This window comes from Rhinolophus ferrumequinum, chromosome 3 (genome assembly GCF_004115265.2).
Source record: "Rhinolophus ferrumequinum isolate MPI-CBG mRhiFer1 chromosome 3, mRhiFer1_v1.p, whole genome shotgun sequence".
Lineage (NCBI taxonomy): Eukaryota > Metazoa > Chordata > Mammalia > Chiroptera > Rhinolophidae > Rhinolophus > Rhinolophus ferrumequinum.
Window position 1 is genome coordinate 94,385,358 of NC_046286.1, and position 17,621 is coordinate 94,402,978.

The following is a 17,621-nucleotide window of genomic DNA, read 5'->3' on the forward strand; positions in this document are numbered from 1 at the left end:
TCTTCCAATTCCCTGGCCCCCAAGTTCCCTGACGGAGCTTGTCCTCCAGCCTTCCTCAGCCCCTCACTCCCAGGCTCATGTGCTCCGAGCTGTATGTAGCCACGAGGCACGTGTGGCTACTGAGCACTTGAAATGTGGCTCAACAAAATAAGAAAACCTTTTTCTTGTATGTTGTATTTTATACTAAATACGAAAAAGTGAAATAGCTCAATGATTTTTACACTGGTTATTTGTTGAAATGGTTTTAGATATATTGGGATAAAGTAAATGAAAATTAATTTCATCCATTTATTTTCACTTTAAAAGCTTCTAGAAAACCTGTTCCATAGGCGGCTTACATTGTACTTCTACTGGACAGCGCTGCTCTAGACCTTGTCATTACCAGTAACTGCAACCTCATGGTCTCCATTTCAAACATCCTCCTCTCCAGATACTACCTTTCAAGTTCACTTCTTTTATCACCCAATCCCAGCAATTCTTCAAATCCAATAGGACCTCCAGTTCACAATCCAATCACCTTTCCCTCACTCCCCACTTCACTTCCTCCACACCGTTTATACTCTGGTCAACCATTGTAACCTCTCTCTCCCACACACCTCAAATCCTTTGCACCCCTCTCTCTGCCACATACTCACATGACATAACCTCAATCTGAATTAAATATAACTCACCTCCTTTGTGCCTGTAGTCCTGCAGCTGAACGTAGCTGGAGACAACCAACCAACCATCCCACCTGGTCTTACTTTAAAATCATGACCACTCACTCAGGTGGGCCTTTCACGCTGCTCACCAATGCTGACTATGTTTCCTACCATCCTCTACTTTCCACTCTCTCCTCAGACCTTCAGTGCCTCCTCTTCCATTTTCACTCTCAATAATGACCTTCTTTCCTTTTGGGTTGGCAAAGCAGTCAGAGAACTTCCACAAGTTCTCTGCCATAAACCACCTGCCCACTTATTTATTGCTCCTGTGCCCATATACTTTGTTTTCCCTTCTGCCGCCACAAGGTGGGTTGCCCGTGGCTCCATCCAGAACCAGGTCCTCCATCTGCACACTAAATGTCATCCCTTCCTGCCTCCAGAAAGGATGATTAAGCTCTTCTCCCCTCCTTCTTCCATGCTATTTATTTTTCCGTCTTTACTGGTGTGGGGACAGAGCCAGAGTGCAGTTTCCAGGCTCTCGCCCTCATGTGGAAAGGTGCTCACTCGGGTAGTAAATGGCCATAAACTGTGATTGGGTGGCCATCAGCTGTAACCAGTGAGCCATTGGCCACTAATATAACTGCCGTGGCTACGCTAGGAGAAAATGGGTGGCTGAGCTAGCAAGCGCGGATTGCAGTTAGCACAGCGGATGATTGCAGCTAGCAAGTGAGGTTGGTTGGCAAGACAAGTGGACGGAAGGTTGCGGATATGTGGCTCCTGCTTCCTGTGTCTCCAACCCAGCCACCAGCGAGAATATAGTGGTATGATCCCCCTATCTATGGCTCCGTGGGTGTTCCTTTTTGGCCTCACCATATCCTGCGTTCTTATGTGGGGAGTGGGACCAGAGACCCTGCATGACATCCTGCATTACAACTGGAAAATTCCTATTAGCATACAACTATGCTTTAATTTCTCCCATCTTGTAAAAACAACTCTCCTGACTCCATCTTCCCTACCATATATATTACACCTTTTCTCTGAGCTCCCTTCCATTTAGAGGACTTTTACTTACTGTCTCCAATTCCACTTCTCTGATTTTTCTCAAACCCGCTCCGACCAGGCTTTTATCCCTAGCACTTTACCAAAACCCACATGTCAAGGCCACTGACGAACTCCACATTTCTGAGTCCAGTGGTCACTTCTCAGTCTTCGTTTTACCTGACTTATCAGCAACATCTGACTGTTGATCACCCCACCCTCCTGGAAGCACCTTCTTCCTTTGGCTTCTACGAGACCACACTGGCCACTTATTTACCACACTGGTTGCACCTTCAGTCTCTGTCGTTGGTTTCTCATCCCCTCAAGAATGCAATGAGCCAAGGCTCAGGATTTGGGCCGCTTCTCTATTCTCAGCTTTTGGTGATCTCACCTAACCTCCTGGATTTGTATACCATCTACACTTTAAAGAATGTCAAATATTTATCTCAAAACTACTCTCATTCGCTCAAAAACTCAGCTCCTGAACTCTTTCTACAAATCCTACTCTTCCTATGGTCTCCCCCATTCATGAAATAGCAATTATATCCTTATCTTTGCTAAAGCCAAAAACCTGGAGTCCGCCTTGACTCTTCATTCTCTACACCCAGTCTGTCAGCAAATCCAATTAGCTTTCTTTGGATTAGTTCTTACCACCAACACTGCTACCGCCCTGGTCCAAGTTGCTCTCTTTCCCCCAGGTACTGTCATAGCCCCCTATTTACTCTCCCTGCTTCTGTGCACCGCCTCCTACAGAGTCTTCTCAACACAGCAACCAACGTGATCCTTTGAAAACTTAAGTCGGATCACATCTTTCCTTTGTACACAATTTGAAATGGCCTTATTTCACTTGAAATAAAGGCCAAAGATCTTAAAAACGGCATGTGTGGCCCTGCATTCTCTGGCCCTTTATCACCACTCCAACATCTCCTACAGTTCCTTCCCTTGCTCATTTTGCTCCAGTTGCTCTGGCCTCTGGATCTTTGCACTTACTGTTCCTTACGCTCTTCTCCCAGGCATCTGCAAGCCTCATTCCCTCACCTTCAGACCTTTGCTCCAATGTCTCCTACCCAGTGAAGTCTTTCCCAGCCACTTCAATTAAAATACACGACCAGCACCCACTCTCCTCCTCCCCTTTACACTTCCCCACTGCATTTAACCTCACTCGCATAACTTCTATTTTTAATTTATTAATTCATACAACAAATATAAATTGAGTTCTTATCATGTGGTAGACACTCTACTTGCTGAAAATACAGGAAAATAAAATAGATACAAGCCCTATATTTGACCCTTCCATCACACTGGTATGACAATGAACATGGTAAATCAGCAAAACACCGGGGATGCCAAAAACATGTATACACGTGACTTGTATTCATCTTTTGTTATTGGTATGTATTACAATTTTAATATTTTTTTCCTCTTAAAATGTGTGTATATATTTTTGACACCCTCTGTATATATTAAACTGTGACAATGCTAACGCAAAAAAACAGAAAAGGAACCGATGGATGTGTCTCTCCCCTGTAGAATGCAATCCTGAAGACTGAGATTTGTCTGTTGTTCATGCTGTGTCTCCTGTGGCCACAGTGCCCAGCACACAGTAGGTACTCAACGGACATTTTCTGAATGAAATGCAAAGTAGCTACCCAGTCCTTGGGCACATCTTCTATAAGAAAACGGTATGAAATGGGCGACGAGTCAGTGTGTAAGTAGCGTTAATCTTTGGGAGCATACCTTCCAATTCCTTAATCTGAAAGTGATTTTATTGATCTTTGCAGTTACCGCTATACACTGGCTCAGAAAAAGGTTCAGTAAGTGTTTGTGGATTGCGTGCTTTTTCACTCCCAGCTAAGGCGACCACAGATCAGTGCGAGGCAGGGGTCCACAGCGGTACCGGTGAAGCCGGTGACGCGAGAGGTTCGCGGCTGCCGGGAGCAAAGGCGGGGCACCGCTGTGCAGGAACACAAAAGCTGCTAGGGAAAGGCAATGCACTAACCTCTCCGCAGGACGAGAAGAGGCACGCGCCGAGCGCGCGAGCTTCCGCCGCCCGGCTGCAGGGACACAGTCGCAGCCGTACCCTCCCGCTTCCCGCAGCCGGCCCGTCACTGCACTTGCGCCCCTCCCAGCGCCCGGCACTGCGCAGGCGCACAGAACTCGAGGTCTGGGGCGAGCGAGCCTCCCTGTTCACGTGACTACCCCACCACGTGACCCACACCGCCCCGACCTTTTCCGCTCCCTGGGCTCTGGGACCTCCCGGTCCCTCCTTCCGCCTTCCGCTCGCTTCCTCATTCCGCTTCTCTCGTTGCCCTCCCCTCCCCCTGGCTGTCCCCGCCTTCTTCCCCGGAAGATCTCCGCGTCTTCCAGCCGGCCATTGTTTGTCCCTTCTGCGGGTAACAAATAAAGTTTCTTTCGTTCAAAAGCATTTTGTAACCCACTTCTCTCCCTTTCACAGCTCCTCCTCCGCGCAAGCACCGCCTCTCTTCCTGCGGCGCGTGAGATCCAAGCGTTGGCTCGGAGAACGCGGGAAGTGATGGCGGGGCCTCCGGCATTTCTCTCGGGCCGGGACGTAGGGTTCGTGTCGCTTTCCTCGTCCAGTCCCTCCGCTATTTTTCCTCCTCCCCACTTTTGCGGAAAGCCGGGCCTCACCGCGGAGACGAGCGGGGAAGCCGCGGCGGGCTTGAGGGCGCCCGCTCCCCGGCGGTTGTGAGTTCAGTCCCGCCGCAGGGCACCGCTTCCCCGGGGGCGCTTGCTCGGTGTCGCCAACTCGCGTGGAGGCGGGGGGCGAGGCGGCCCCGGGGCCTGAGTCCGCTCGCTGTGGCCGCTCTCCTGGCTCCAGACTCGGATCTGCTTCGCAGCATCTTCCTTGGCGGTGATTCGTGGCCCCTTCCCTGACTACACGGGAACAGATTTGAACCCCAGCAGAAATTCTCCACTTACCTCACCTCTCTCTATAGTGTTCACTCAGTCATTTTAATAGGTTTATGTTAATTTGTATTGGGCAGTTCACTTGTCTTTAAAGTGATTCAGTACTTTTTTTTTTTTACTCCCGCAGACTGCCTTGAGGCTTTGTACCCCTTCTGCTGCCTTTCAGGGTGTTGCAGAGCATGGCTTTATAATGTTTTAGTAAACGCACTTTTGGGGGTTTAAAATTCTTTGTAATAGTTAAGAATCTCAGATCTATAGAGAAGTGTTTCTTCCTATTGCTGATCAGATTAATTCATAATCCTACTATAAAAAATGCCTGTAGCGTTTTGTTTCTAGGTGTCATTTCACAGATTCTAGGTAAAGTTGTAGACCACGGTAAGCAAAATATACCAGGACTGCCAAAAAAATGTGTACACATGATGTATATTCATCTTTTGTCTGTATATATTGAATATTATAATTTCAATACCGTTTTTTCCTTCTTTAAAATGTGTGCACGCTCTCTATATATTCAATTTATATGAATTTTCTCTATATATATTCATTTATATAAGTTGAATGGCCAAACTTATATTTGAGATATGACTTTACTCCAAAATACTGCAAAACACAAGGACGCTTAGAAGAAAGTGATCTTACTTGGGGTAGATTGAGGCCAGAGAGAGGTACTAGGTACCAGTGGCCCAAGATTTAAGTAGGCCCTCAGGGTCATGGGCATATGGGGAGTGTTTGCTTACTTAAAGTTTGAGCTGAAGGCACTCGCTTCACCTTAGTGCTGACATGAGTGGAACCTCAACCCCACAGGCCTCTGAGGAAATTTATTAACTGGAAAAATAGTAATATATACTTTCCAATTAAGTAGAATCTTCAAAGGACTGACTTTGTTTCTGCTGCCTTGGAAAATTCAAGTGTCCATTTAATGTTGCTTCTCTTCCTCCAAGAATATAATAGTGATTTTTAAAGTAAAATTCTGATCAAAGTAGTTACTACACATTAAAACCTAATCACTGTTTAGGTTATTCAAAGCACCGCAGAATCAGAAAGTGTTTTTGCAGTTTTTTTCTAGCTTTATAGTTTTATAGCTATCATTTGAGGAAACCTCCTAAAGAAATACTCAGGTATATCCAGTGTTTAAAAAGTTGCAATAAGATATTTTGAGTTTTTAGAAGTGTGATGATCCCAAGTTAAAGTTAGAATAGGTGATTGGGGAGAGGTAGTGTCAAAATTGTGTCAACTTTCTTCGTTTTCACTTTGTCTCTGGTGAGCTGAAGATATAAATGCATTGATGAGCTAAGTCCTGCTATTTAAAAACTGCACAGAATTTCACCATTACTAAAGTCTTTTTGAAGTGAATCATGTATTTGAAAAAACTACAGATAAAATGATCTGTAAATTTTGGGTTTTGTATGTCTAAAATCAATACCTGTGGATTTGGGGTGTTGTATGTCTAAAATCAAGGCTATCTTAATTTTTTTTATGTGAGTATATCAAGTTTTTTTTAACTCCAGCTTTCTCTGACACGTCTAGAAAGTCTGCTTTGTTGTTGGGAGCATGAGATAGTAACTTGCCTTGATTTTGTTTGGGGAGAAAACAGGATGGAAGGAGTCATTGTGCAGGTAGACAAGGCAGCAGGAAAAGCCTTTGAAAAGAATAAAATTGGCTAAGAGAGAGAAAAGAAAGAAGCAAATTCATAAATGTTTTTCATTCTTTATGTTTCTCCAGCACCTTAGAGTCAGTCTTCCAGGCAGTTTTACTTCCATTGCCTCATTCATCTGTCTAACTAGGTGAAATCACTTAGTAAGTGATTTCACTGACCTGGGAGGAGAGCCTGTTTGATTTTTAGGGTAATTCTTTTTCTGTCCTATCATATTGTTAAAATAGTTTCTGATTAAGGAAAATAAAAGGAATAGAATGTGAAAGATAAGAATGATTAAACAGACTCCAGGGGAGGAGAATCTGGGATTAGAGGCACAAAGACAGCTTCCACAATATACCAGAGAAATTTTCATATTTTCTTATGTGTTAACATAGTAGCTAGACGATACTGACTTTCCTTATAATAGTTGTGTAAAAAGGAATTTTAATTTAGATGAGGTGATCCAGAAACTGAAAGATGACCAATCTCCTAGTATTAATGCTACTAAGTAATAATATACTATGTATGTGACTATCTTTTCCAGATCGTTTGCATATCTTACAATTAAAGACAGAATACCACAGATCTTGACCAAGGCTATTGATACATTACATAGACATAAAAGTGAATTTTTTGAGAAACATGGAGAGGTAAGAAATGTGTTTTTTGTTAACTCTTTAACAGAAACAGTAAGCAGTTTTCTCCTGTGATGATGGTCATTCCACCTGAAGATGATGAAAGGACTCTAGTTCATAAGATGAAACTTAAAAAAAAAAAAAGGCAGAATAGCTAAGGCAGGATAATGTTGATATGAGATCTGTGTGCGTGCTTTGATTTGCAACATAAGAATTCTAAACTTCCATGTTTATAATAGTTTGTGAAGACATAAAATGTAGTTTTGGAATATAGTATTTTTTTCCTTCTTGAGTTTAGGTACATAAAAATGTGTCATTCTAGAGGAATTATTCATCTATATATATTTATGTATAAATTATATAAAAATTACATATAGATTATTCACATTTTATATATATATACATATATATAAATATTTCTTTCATATTCCTGCAGAAAGGCATGGAAGCTGAAAAGAAAGCTATTTCTCTTCTTTCTAAATTACGAAATGAAATGCAAACAGATAAGCCAATTATCCCCTTGGTTGAGAAGTTTGCTGATACGGACATATGGAATCAGTACCTAGAATATCAACAGAGTCTTTTAAATGAAGGTGATGGAAAACCAAGGTGGTTCTACTCACCGTGGTTGTTTGTAGAATGCTACATGTATCGTAGAATTCATGAAGCAGTTATCCAGAGGTAAGTATATAACCACCAAATAAGTGCTTAGATAATTTATGGTTTGAAATTGTAAAATGATAAATTTAAAAATAAAAACCGGTGGAAACTTGAATTTACTTCAACAGATTTTAATGGCACTGTTGGGCATTTCTGCAAATGTTATCGCTCTAATAGATTCTTCGCCATTATAATCCACTTGCCTGGAGCAGACATAAGATTAAATATCTAAAGTAGGAACTAATTTAAAATTCTTATATAGACTTACTTTTCTTCTAGAGTAAAACAAATTGTACTGATTGAGCAAAAAATATTAATTTGAAATAATTATATAAAAAAATCAATGTGGGACAAAGTAGCATATGATTTTGTTTATAAAAATAGGTAATATGTCAATTAATTTGGTGTAAGGAATCAACAGAACAGTGAATGACTGCATTGTCTTATGCACTATCTTAATCTTCAGTCCTTTTAATGGGTAGATTAAAAAAAGACTGAAAGTTAAACACATCTTCTGAATAACTTTTATAAGTTTGTACTAATTTAAGTTTTCCTAAAAAAAATTCTGCTATAGAACAGATTTATAGAGCAGAAGGAAATGTAATTTGGATCATTCTTTTAGCTCTCAGATTACAAAAATACACGTTTGTGGAATAAGAAGAATCCTTTGGTATCTGTTCCTAAACATAGCATAGGATAATTTAAAGCAGTCGATACAACCAGCACTAATAGTGGGGAAAAAAATTGGGGGAAATGTGCATAAATTTGAGTCTGTTCATTAGCTTTTTCTCTCTTAATCTTTAGAAATTATTTTTTTTAAATCACAATTTGTTGTTTTTGCTGAATAAGTGTGTTTTAGGACTCTTGCTCTAAAAGCAGTATACATTATGTATTGAAAATCTAGTACGCTGCCTGGCACACAGAAGGCACCCAAGCAAAATACCATAGCTGGTACTAGTCTTTAGTATAGCTCCCATGTACTGAATACCAGGCATGTTCCAGTTACTTGGCCCTCAGAGAAGTGTGGGTATTATTTTGGTTTCCATTTTTCAGTTGAGGAAACTGACGTTCAAAGAGGTGAATGATTTGCCCAGGGTTCCATGACTAGTAAACGGGAGAGCCAGTATTTGAGCCCACCCTGTGTAAATTAGATTAGAGCCCTCATCAACTACCTTTTTCCGAGTAGTAGCTTTGGATGTTTGTCGTGAACTGAAAATTCATGTTTGTTAGTCTGAAATTCTGGGTGATAGTTTCATATTAATAATTTTGGAACCTATCTGTGCTACTAGCCAAAGCTGCTGAATTGTGGAAAGTCTGGGTAGCACCTGGAAAAGGTTTGGTGGAGTTCGGAAGTTAGAAAGAGAAAGGGAATGCTATTTCTGACTTTGATTTTAGAGGTGGATCCGATTTAGAGAATAAAAAACATCTAGGGCAGAAATTCACAAACCTGGCCACACATTTATAACCCAGTTGGGGAGGTTTGCTTGTTTGTTTTCTTACATGCAGATTTCGAAATTATTGTATTAAAAGAAATGCTGTGGTTTAATTCGTCTGTGTTGGGGTTTGGGCATCAGTTTTTCTTTTCACACCTTGGAGATTTCTGGGCAGCCTAAGTTGATATCCTTTGGTCTAGGAACAGCTTATTAAAAGGGGTAGAGGCAAAATTTCGCTCTAAGTTCCAGGAACAAGAATATTAGTTAGCCATGGATACAGAACTCTTCTAAGATGATCTCTGTGACAGATATTTGAAGGTCTGGGGCTTTTTATTATATTGTACCAGAACTCAGATTTTAGGTCAGTGTAAGAAAGAACTGATACGTAGATGATGTATTACAGAGTTGTACACTTGAAACCTAGTAACTTTACTAACCGTTGTCACCCCAATAAACATTAATTAAAAAAGAAAGAACTGTTGTCCTTCAGCAGAACTAGCACTGAAGTAAGTATCAGATGTCCACAGTTTGTCAGCGTTCCTTGTTTCTGTGTCTGTGACACCTCCAAAGTTACCAAAGAAGGATTTAAAAAAAATTTTGTAGGATCTCAAAGCACACATTAGCTCTAAGGCATGTATGTTTATGTTGATTTTGCTAAAGTGCAATGTACAGCGGGACAGTGCATGTATATAAAGTGTTCAGCAGTCTTTACGGAACACACTTGTGTCCCTGTGCCACGGGCAGGGGGCAGACCCTTACGAGGACCCCGGAAGCAACCCCTGGGTCCTCCTCCAGTCACTGCTGTTGCAGAATCCAAGACGGGAAAGAACCCAAGCGGCACTCAGAGAGTTAGGAGAGTCAGCTTTATTACCCCGGTGGGCTCAGCGGGATCCTTCCCAAAGACTGAGCCTCTAGCAAGGTTTTGAGCAGGTTTTTATGGGTTGGGGACTTCCTTGAGTTGGGGAAGGGGCAGGTGTCATCTGGTGATTGGCTCGGGCCTGGAGGGGGTTACACGGAAGTGGGCTGGGGCTTAGGCTGGGGACTTCTCTCTCCGCTCGGGCCACCATTTTAGGTCAGTTCCACGTGGCAGGGGACCATTTTAAGGTCAGGTTCCCCATCACTACCATCACTGCGTCGCAATGATAATCGCGATCCTGATCAGTGTTTTGCCTGTTTTAAAACTTCATTTAAATGAAATTATATGGGCTATAGTTTTGTGTCTGACTTCTTTCACTCAGCATTATGTTGGTGAGATTCATCCATCTTGTTTGCATATAATTGTAAATCGTTTTTAATGCTGCACAAATACTGCATTTTATGAGTATATCACACTGTTTACCTATCCTGTTATCGGTAGATATTTGAGTAGTTTCCAGTTTGGGGTTATTCTGAAGAGTGCTGCTACAAACATTCAAACACATGTGTTTGGTGAACATACATGTGTCTGTGTTTCTGCTGGGTGTGCACCTAAGAATGAACCACTGGCTTATAGTATATGCACGTATACAGCTTTAGTAGATTGTAAAATTGCAAACATTTTAAAATCAGAAGTCATATATAGTTATGTGCGTTTACTCTCTTAAATACAAGAAATAAGCTCATTCTTAATATGAGGTGTGACTTTAAACTAATGAATGATTTGTTAATAAAACACTAGAACAAAGTTCGGCAAACTTTTCCTCTAAAGGGCCAGATAGTAAATATTTTAGGCTGTGTGTGTGGGGGGGCACATGGTCTTAGTTGAAGGTACTCAGCCCTGTCATTGCAGTGCAAAAGCAGCCCTCGACGGCCCATAAATATGAGCATGGCTGTGTTCCAATAAAACTTCATTTATGGATACTGAAAATTTAATTTCATGTGTCACAAATATTCTTTTGATTGTTTCCAACTATTCAAAAATGTAAACACCATTCTTAGCTTGCAGGTCATATAAAACAAGTGGCAGGCCAGATTGGGTCTGCAAGCGATAGTTTGCTGACCCTACTCTTGAACCTGTGCTGCTAAATAATTTTTATCCTTTTAAGTCACCTTGAGAGACTGATTTAAGTCAGCAATGCTGCCATTGCTAAAAACACCTCTTAATTCTTTGGAACTTCTTTCAAAGCCAGTTTAAAGCCTCAAAAAGAATATTAGTCTCATTATTTTTTAGTCACTCCTCATTTTTGACCAAAAATGTTTCTCTCCATTTGATTTACACACCCCATTCTACTGAAATGATTCTGAGTGACTTTTGGCTGTTTCCAAAAAGAAATTAACACCAAAGGAGGAAGATACGCTATCACTGACAGGACGTTTGATAATGTGCCACAGGTACTGAAGAAAATTCCAAAAGAGGAATTCCAAAAGTACTTTGAGCAATGGCAGCATCCTTGGAATAAGGATGTAGCTCCCAAGGTGACTGACTGGAAGGAGGCAGCAATCAGTTGGATGTATAAATGCTGGTATGTTTTTGTTTTTTAATTAGTACCATTAACTCAGTCATACGATTTTTACCCTCAGGATGACCCATGGAAAAAGAGCAGCTAATTTAGAAGAGCAGATGTCCTGAATGTCTTTTATATTTGATTCTGTAAAGGCTATTATGTTAGTAATTATACCTTCTCAGTTATATTTTCTTTAGGCCAGTATTAATATTATTTGAGATCTCGTTAGACAGAATGAAGATATAGCCATGACACATACATCACCGTTGGTCAGAATCAACTTGGGAGTAAAAGTTGCCAAAACACAAACAAAAAAAAAACTATACATAAACGATCAAAATTTGTCATTATAATAAAATTTACATTAGTATTGTCTGATTTATCTCAAGTAGTCATTGGGTTCCCATAGTACCTGTGTTTGATTGTATTTATGATTATTATTCAAATACTCTGTTTACATCCATGTTTGTTACTTGAAACCCTGCCACATTGAGCACACCAAAAAAAGTTTGTTAAACCAAAGCAATTGTCTTGAAATTTTGTTTTTCTTAATCCTTTTGCCTGGAAACCTTACTGGGTAAATAATTATGGATATAGTCACTAATTATATAGTACTTCCAATAAATGATTATGGAACTTTGACAATTAATTAAAATGAGTTCTGGGAATTTATTTTTGTGTAATTTGATTTGTGTACTTTGATTATTTTTGTATAATTCAATCTATGTTATAGCTAGTGTCTATTACTAGTAGTTTTTGAGACTGAATGCTATTGTTACCTTTCATTAAAGACTGTAATTACCGAAATATTTTTTAAAAAGGTACAGAATTACATAAATATTTCACTTATGTTTTTCTCATACCTTAGTCCACCAATCGACGACTTTGATGTATTTAGAGAATCAAAAGAACAAAACTTCTTTGAGTCACAGGAATCTGTCATTGCCTTATGTACTCACCTGCAAGAGTTGATGGAAACTATTGAAGATCTAGATGAAAATCGGCTAAAAAATGAGTTTTTTAAATTTCTTCAGGTAAATGTGATAATCTCCTGAGTGTATTTATTTATTTTTAACAGTTGAAAAATAAACTGGTGCACGTTCAACAACAAAGCATGTATATACAGTGTTATTTTAGTTGTAATTGATCATTTTTTTAAATCATTTTAGTAATAGCGTTATTCAAAAGATAAAAATCCATTTAACCATTTAATCTCCGAAAATGGGTTTTGAAATCTCTTCTGCTCCACCTGGAGGTGATTGTAGAGGCACAGGATTTTAGTAGCTTCATAGCTTCTGTTGTTCTTGAGAGAATACTTGACAGTCATGGCCCAGTCTGACTTGGGCCTGAATGCCGGCTTTGTCACTTATTTGTTGTTGGATCTGAGGCAAGTTGCTTAATTTCTCTGAGCTTCATTTTCATCATCTGTTAAATGAGGATGATATTGTACACTTCATAATTTGATGTAAGGATTAAACTGGACTCATTCTTGTGAGTGTTGAGCATGGAGCCTGGAACACAGACGCTGCTGTCATCATCAGGTGGAAACACTCGGGTGTTTGATTGTATTTATGATTATTATTCAAATACTCTGTTTGCATCATATTAAACAGTGACCTGTTTAATACGGTTTTATGACATGTTTTCATCTATATTAAGTTTAGTTTTTCAGCTCTCATTCAAAACGTCCTTAGATTTATAGTACTAGATTTGGAACTTTGAAAATGTGTAGTTTTACACAGGAGTATCCCCAGCTCTCACTTCCAGAAAGAGTTGTTAGAAAGTGTTAATGAAGAGAAATTAAGCAGGGAAGGGGAACGGGGAACGGCTACAGTGTTAAGTGGGGCTGCCAGGGAAGGGTGGGAGACTTGCGGAAAGACCAGAAGCAGGAGAAGGAGTGGGTCACGTACATATCTGCGTGGAGCATTCCTGCTGAGGCCCTGGGGTGTGGGAGAAACGGGGTGGGGGGGGTAAAGGGGGGAAGGATTCTGTAGGAAATGAGAGGGGCAAGAGGGTCTGGAAGGGCTACAGAAGGCCTCGTAAGAGAGGTTAGGACTTGGGTTTGATTCCCAAAATGAAATGGGAAGCTATTAGAGAGTTTGGATCAAAGGAGTGATTAAATGACTTATTTCAAGGATTACTTCTGAGAACAGACTGAAGGGGCTCAAAGGTAGAAACTGGAGATCTGTTATTAAAATGACTCAGATGAAGGATGACTGGACCAAGCTGGTAGGGGTTCGGTGTCATCAGATTCTGGATATACTGTGAAAGTAGAGGCTCCAGAATGTGCGGACAGGTTGTGGGACATGACAAAATCCTGGTGAAACTTTTAGGGCAAGCAGAGTAAGCTGAGTGATGAAAAGGGACAGGCCTATTTTGAGTTTGGAAGAAAAGTTGTCAGGGTATTGTTAATAAATAAACCTAGTTATCTTTTCCCTCTCTCAACTTCCTTTCTGCTTGGCTTAGAATTAAGGAAAGAAAAAGGTCAGCAGGTTACTCTTTACCCGTAGTTAGCCCATTCTTTCATGGAATAGTCGTTTGAATATGTTTTTTGTCCTATAACTATAATGTGAAGGAGAACTACTGACCTAGTTTCTGCCGTCTAATTTGGCCAGCTACCCCAAACTGCCACTCTGCTCCCCAATAAGTCGGCCAAGGTTGTGCTCATGACGACCAGCAGGTTCACTTCCTACGAGGAGCCTGAAGCTGCTGCTTTAGTTTGCAGAGAATACTGATCCGTTTTTTAAAAGCCTTAGAACTCTGCCACTGTCCACATGAATGTTTCAGAGTCTATTCTGTCAGACACTGTTCTCGATGCCGGGCGTGCGATGGTGAGAAAAGCAGACCAATGCCTTGCTGTCCTAGACCTTGTAATCTCGAGGGAATATAGACAATCAAATAGGGCACAACTCAGTATAGAATTAATCACAGGCTGGGAGATGGGAGATGGTGTGAAGGAAAAGTACAGGAAACCAGCAGAGACCCTGACTGACCTCAGTTGGCGAGGGCCATCATCTGCACCACTGTGTGTTTCTGCATCAGACTTGGACTAATTATTTTTTAAAAATCGACTCACATCTTTCTTTTTAAAATAATTTTCTTGGTTGAAATATGCATTTTCCTCTGATTTTGAAACACAAGAGTAGAGTTTGTTTTGGCTAATATTTATAGAGTGCTTCTGTATGCCAGTTATTGGGCACATTGCTTACACCCATTATGTCAATTCTCACAATAACTCTGAGGTGAGCACTGTTATTATCTCGTTTTTCAGTTGTGTAACCTGAGCCTTAGAGATCACATGCAATTTACCAATGGTCGTTAACTGGAAATGCTGGGATTTGAACCCAGGTCTCTCTGATTCCAGAGCTGGCACTTCTAAATACGTAATTTTAGTTATAGCTAAAACAAACAACCAAAAAAACTAGGACTGTATACCATTTCCTGCAAAATAACCTGGCGTATTATTTCAATTTAAAGTAGAATAATAGATTATTAGAATTGGAAGGGTGTTTAGATATCACCTTGTCCAATTTCTTCATTTTTACAATTGAGAGAACTAAATCTCAGAGAGGTTGGATATAGTAAAAGAAATAGAGCAGTTAAGGAGGACGGGGGGCGGGGTGCTCGGAGGAAAAAAGGAACTTTAATTTTTCTCTTGACTCTGGATTATCAAGTAAACATTGTAGCTTCTTTTTACAGCATCAAATCATGTTCTCATATCTGCAAGATGCAAGAACTTATTCTGATTAGATATGACTCATTAAAATCATTCAAACCAGTTAAAGTTCATTACATACTGACCAATTAAAAGTTTTATTGTTTTACCTTTTTATACAGCATCATGTCTTTGCATTATTAGACAAAGTATCAAAATTTGATGAACATTTTAAGAATTTTGTAGAAATGATTATGAATACTTTTAGCAATCCCTCCCCCCACATCTTACATTATAGTTAGTTTTTGTTGGTTATTCAAAACATGGGTAAACATTTTGTACTTTTTCTTTTTCAGATTTCACTGTGGGGAAATAAGTGTGATCTGTCTCTATCAGGTGGGGAAAGCAGTTCTCAGAAGACCGATATAATAGACTCTTTGGAAGACCTAAAACCTTTCATTTTAGTGAATGACATGGAACATCTTTGGTCGTTGCTTAGCAATTGCAAGAAAATAAAAGAAAAAGCATCTACTATTAGGGTGGATATTGTTCTAGATAACTCTGGGTTTGAACTTGTTACTGATTTAACACTAGCTGACTTCCTATTGTCTTCTAAACTGGCTACCGAGATCCATTTTTATGGAAAAACTATTCCATGGTTTGTTTCTGATACTACTATACATGATTTTAACTGGTTAATTAAACAAGTGAAACATTCTAATCACAAGTGGGTGTCCAAGTGTGGGGCTGACTGGGAAAACTATATTAAAATGGGCAGATGGGTTTACCATGATCATATATTTTGGACGCTTCCTCATGAATTCTGTGCCATGTCTCAGGTTGCCCCTGACTTATATGCTGAACTACAAAAGGCACGTTTAATTCTGTTCAAGGGCGATTTGAATTACAGGAAGTTGACAGGTGACAGAAAATGGGAGTTTACTGTTCCTTTTCATCAGGCTTTGACCGGTTTCCATCCTGCCCCTCTCTGCAGTATCCGAACACTAAAAGCTGAGGTTCAGGTTGGTCTGCAGCCCGGGCAAGGTGAACAGCTCGCAGCTTCTGAGCCCAACTGGCTGACTGCTGGGAAATACGGAATATTTCAGTTTGACGGTCCGCTTTGACTTGCTTTAGGAACTCTAATTTGTGTAGAAAGATCGGGCAGGCAATTTTCAGCCACAGAAAAGCGGTGTTTGAATTTAGTCACTTCGGTGATCTGCTAAAGTCAGCTCTGGGAAGCTTGGCTTCTCAGTGCCCAGTTACATACGCTCTGGATGCCTTTTCCTTTGAACATTTTGCCCCACTACTTTGTTTGGGGGTGGATGGATTCAGCTAGTTACAGATATTTACATTTATGTTGGAATCAATCTTAGTAACTTATTTCAAGTTAAATGCATAATTTCAAGTGGTTTTCATGAGCTTATTTTTAATAGGGCAGAAAAGCAAAATATAAGTGAATTCTGCTTTTAAAGTTCATATTTTAAAATCCTGTGCTGCATGGTATTGCATATTCTTGGAAGCATGGAATTTTATTTAACTTGATTTTGGGCTCTAGAAATAAAGGGTCTGTGAAACTATACATCTTAAATATGCTTTGTAAAGAGAGGCATTCTTACAGCTGTGATATTTGAACACATGAAAGTAAAACTTACCTCATAAGTTAATTCCAAATTTCGTTCTTAAATTTTATTTCATTTCAATAGCCTGTTTTATTTGCATGCATTTGTATTTTGGTTGACTTGTGGAATGGATGGTAGGAAATATAAAACTGAACAGAATGAAAGAAATGGTATTTGAAGAAAAATATAGTATCTTTTACATCCTATTTATGATATCTATAATTTTAACACAAGTGTTTTAAATGAACATATTTTTAGATTGTTCTTCAGTTTAAAAAGTACTTTAGAAAAGGTTCTTATGCATTGAATTTGGAGTACTACCAATGAGTTGATTCATTTTTTTTTATATTCTTACTCATTTATTGGTGATCACCAAATAGTAAAAACAGTAAGTTACTGGTCAATTTGTTTTGAAACTAAAATTGGAAATAAACCTGGAAATGTTTTCTTGCACTAAAATAATAAAGTGAATTGTACTGAAAGTCACATTGGTTTTATTTTCCAATGGGAGAAAGTCAAGAAGGGAAGATTTAAAATGAGGTGTATATAATGAAAAAACTCATAATGCATATTATAGACGTTGCCAAAGCATTCTTAAATTAGGTCACTTATATGAAGTTATGGTGTGTATCTTCGTTAAGTGCTAAAAAAATTTGTTTTGTAAAATGTTTATATAAAGCCGCACATTTTGAATTTACTCTTTCCTTCTTTACATGTGTTCCTATTTTAAACATTAAGTTACTTAAATACTGAGCATATTCGAATTACTTGTAGACACTTGACCTAAGTTAGAACATAATTGTACATTTGTATTGACTTCATAGCCACAGTGTCAGCTATAGGGTAATATATTCCATTTCCCAAAGCACTGCAATTTTTCCTTTTTACTATGTTCTATTTAGAACATGAAAGGAGGATGTATGAGGAAGTAGTTCACCCCTCCTACAAGAAAG

At 39.5% G+C, this 17,621-nt stretch overlaps 2 protein-coding genes across 6 annotated transcripts in view; one reads left to right on the plus strand and one right to left on the minus strand.

Moving 5' to 3' along the window:
* RMND1 (required for meiotic nuclear division 1 homolog) overlaps positions 1–3,807 on the minus strand; it is a 41,165-nt gene extending 37,358 nt beyond the window's left edge. Inside the window, exon 1 of the mRNA XM_033102660.1 lies at positions 3,679–3,807. The gene's annotated coding sequence lies outside the window, so the exon portion shown is untranslated. The remainder of the gene's footprint in view (positions 1–3,678) is intronic.
* A 247-nt stretch (positions 3,808–4,054) lies between these two features.
* ARMT1 (acidic residue methyltransferase 1) lies at positions 4,055–17,262 on the plus strand. 5 transcript variants are annotated; one of them, XM_033103549.1, is made up of 5 exons: positions 4,055–4,072; positions 6,788–6,893; positions 7,315–7,559; positions 12,263–12,428; positions 15,406–17,262. In XM_033103549.1, the coding sequence occupies exons 3-5, from the start codon at positions 7,321–7,323 to the stop codon at positions 16,171–16,173; spliced, it is 1,173 nt and encodes a 390-aa protein (XP_032959440.1). In that variant the 5' UTR covers positions 4,055–4,072; positions 6,788–6,893; positions 7,315–7,320; the 3' UTR covers positions 16,174–17,262. The 5 variants fall into 5 exon arrangements, with proteins under 5 accessions (XP_032959440.1, XP_032959435.1, XP_032959436.1 ...); XM_033103544.1 differs by lacking the exon at positions 4,055–4,072 and adding an exon at positions 4,096–4,253 and having other exon boundaries at positions 15,406–17,261; XM_033103545.1 differs by lacking the exon at positions 4,055–4,072 and adding an exon at positions 4,260–4,982.
* Positions 17,263–17,621: the final 359 nt, after the last annotated feature.

Bases quoted from the DNA above. Each gene is read 5' to 3' on its own strand.
- ARMT1 (XM_033103544.1), top strand. From the start codon at position 4,213: ATGGCGGGGCCTCCGGCATTTCTCTCGGGCCGGGACGTAGG. The intron at 6,894-7,314 runs GTAAGAAATGTG...ATATTCCTGCAG, and splicing joins TTTTTGAGAAACATGGAGAG to AAAGGCATGGAAGCTGAAAA. The intron at 7,560-12,262 runs GTAAGTATATAA...CTCATACCTTAG, and splicing joins CATGAAGCAGTTATCCAGAG to TCCACCAATCGACGACTTTG.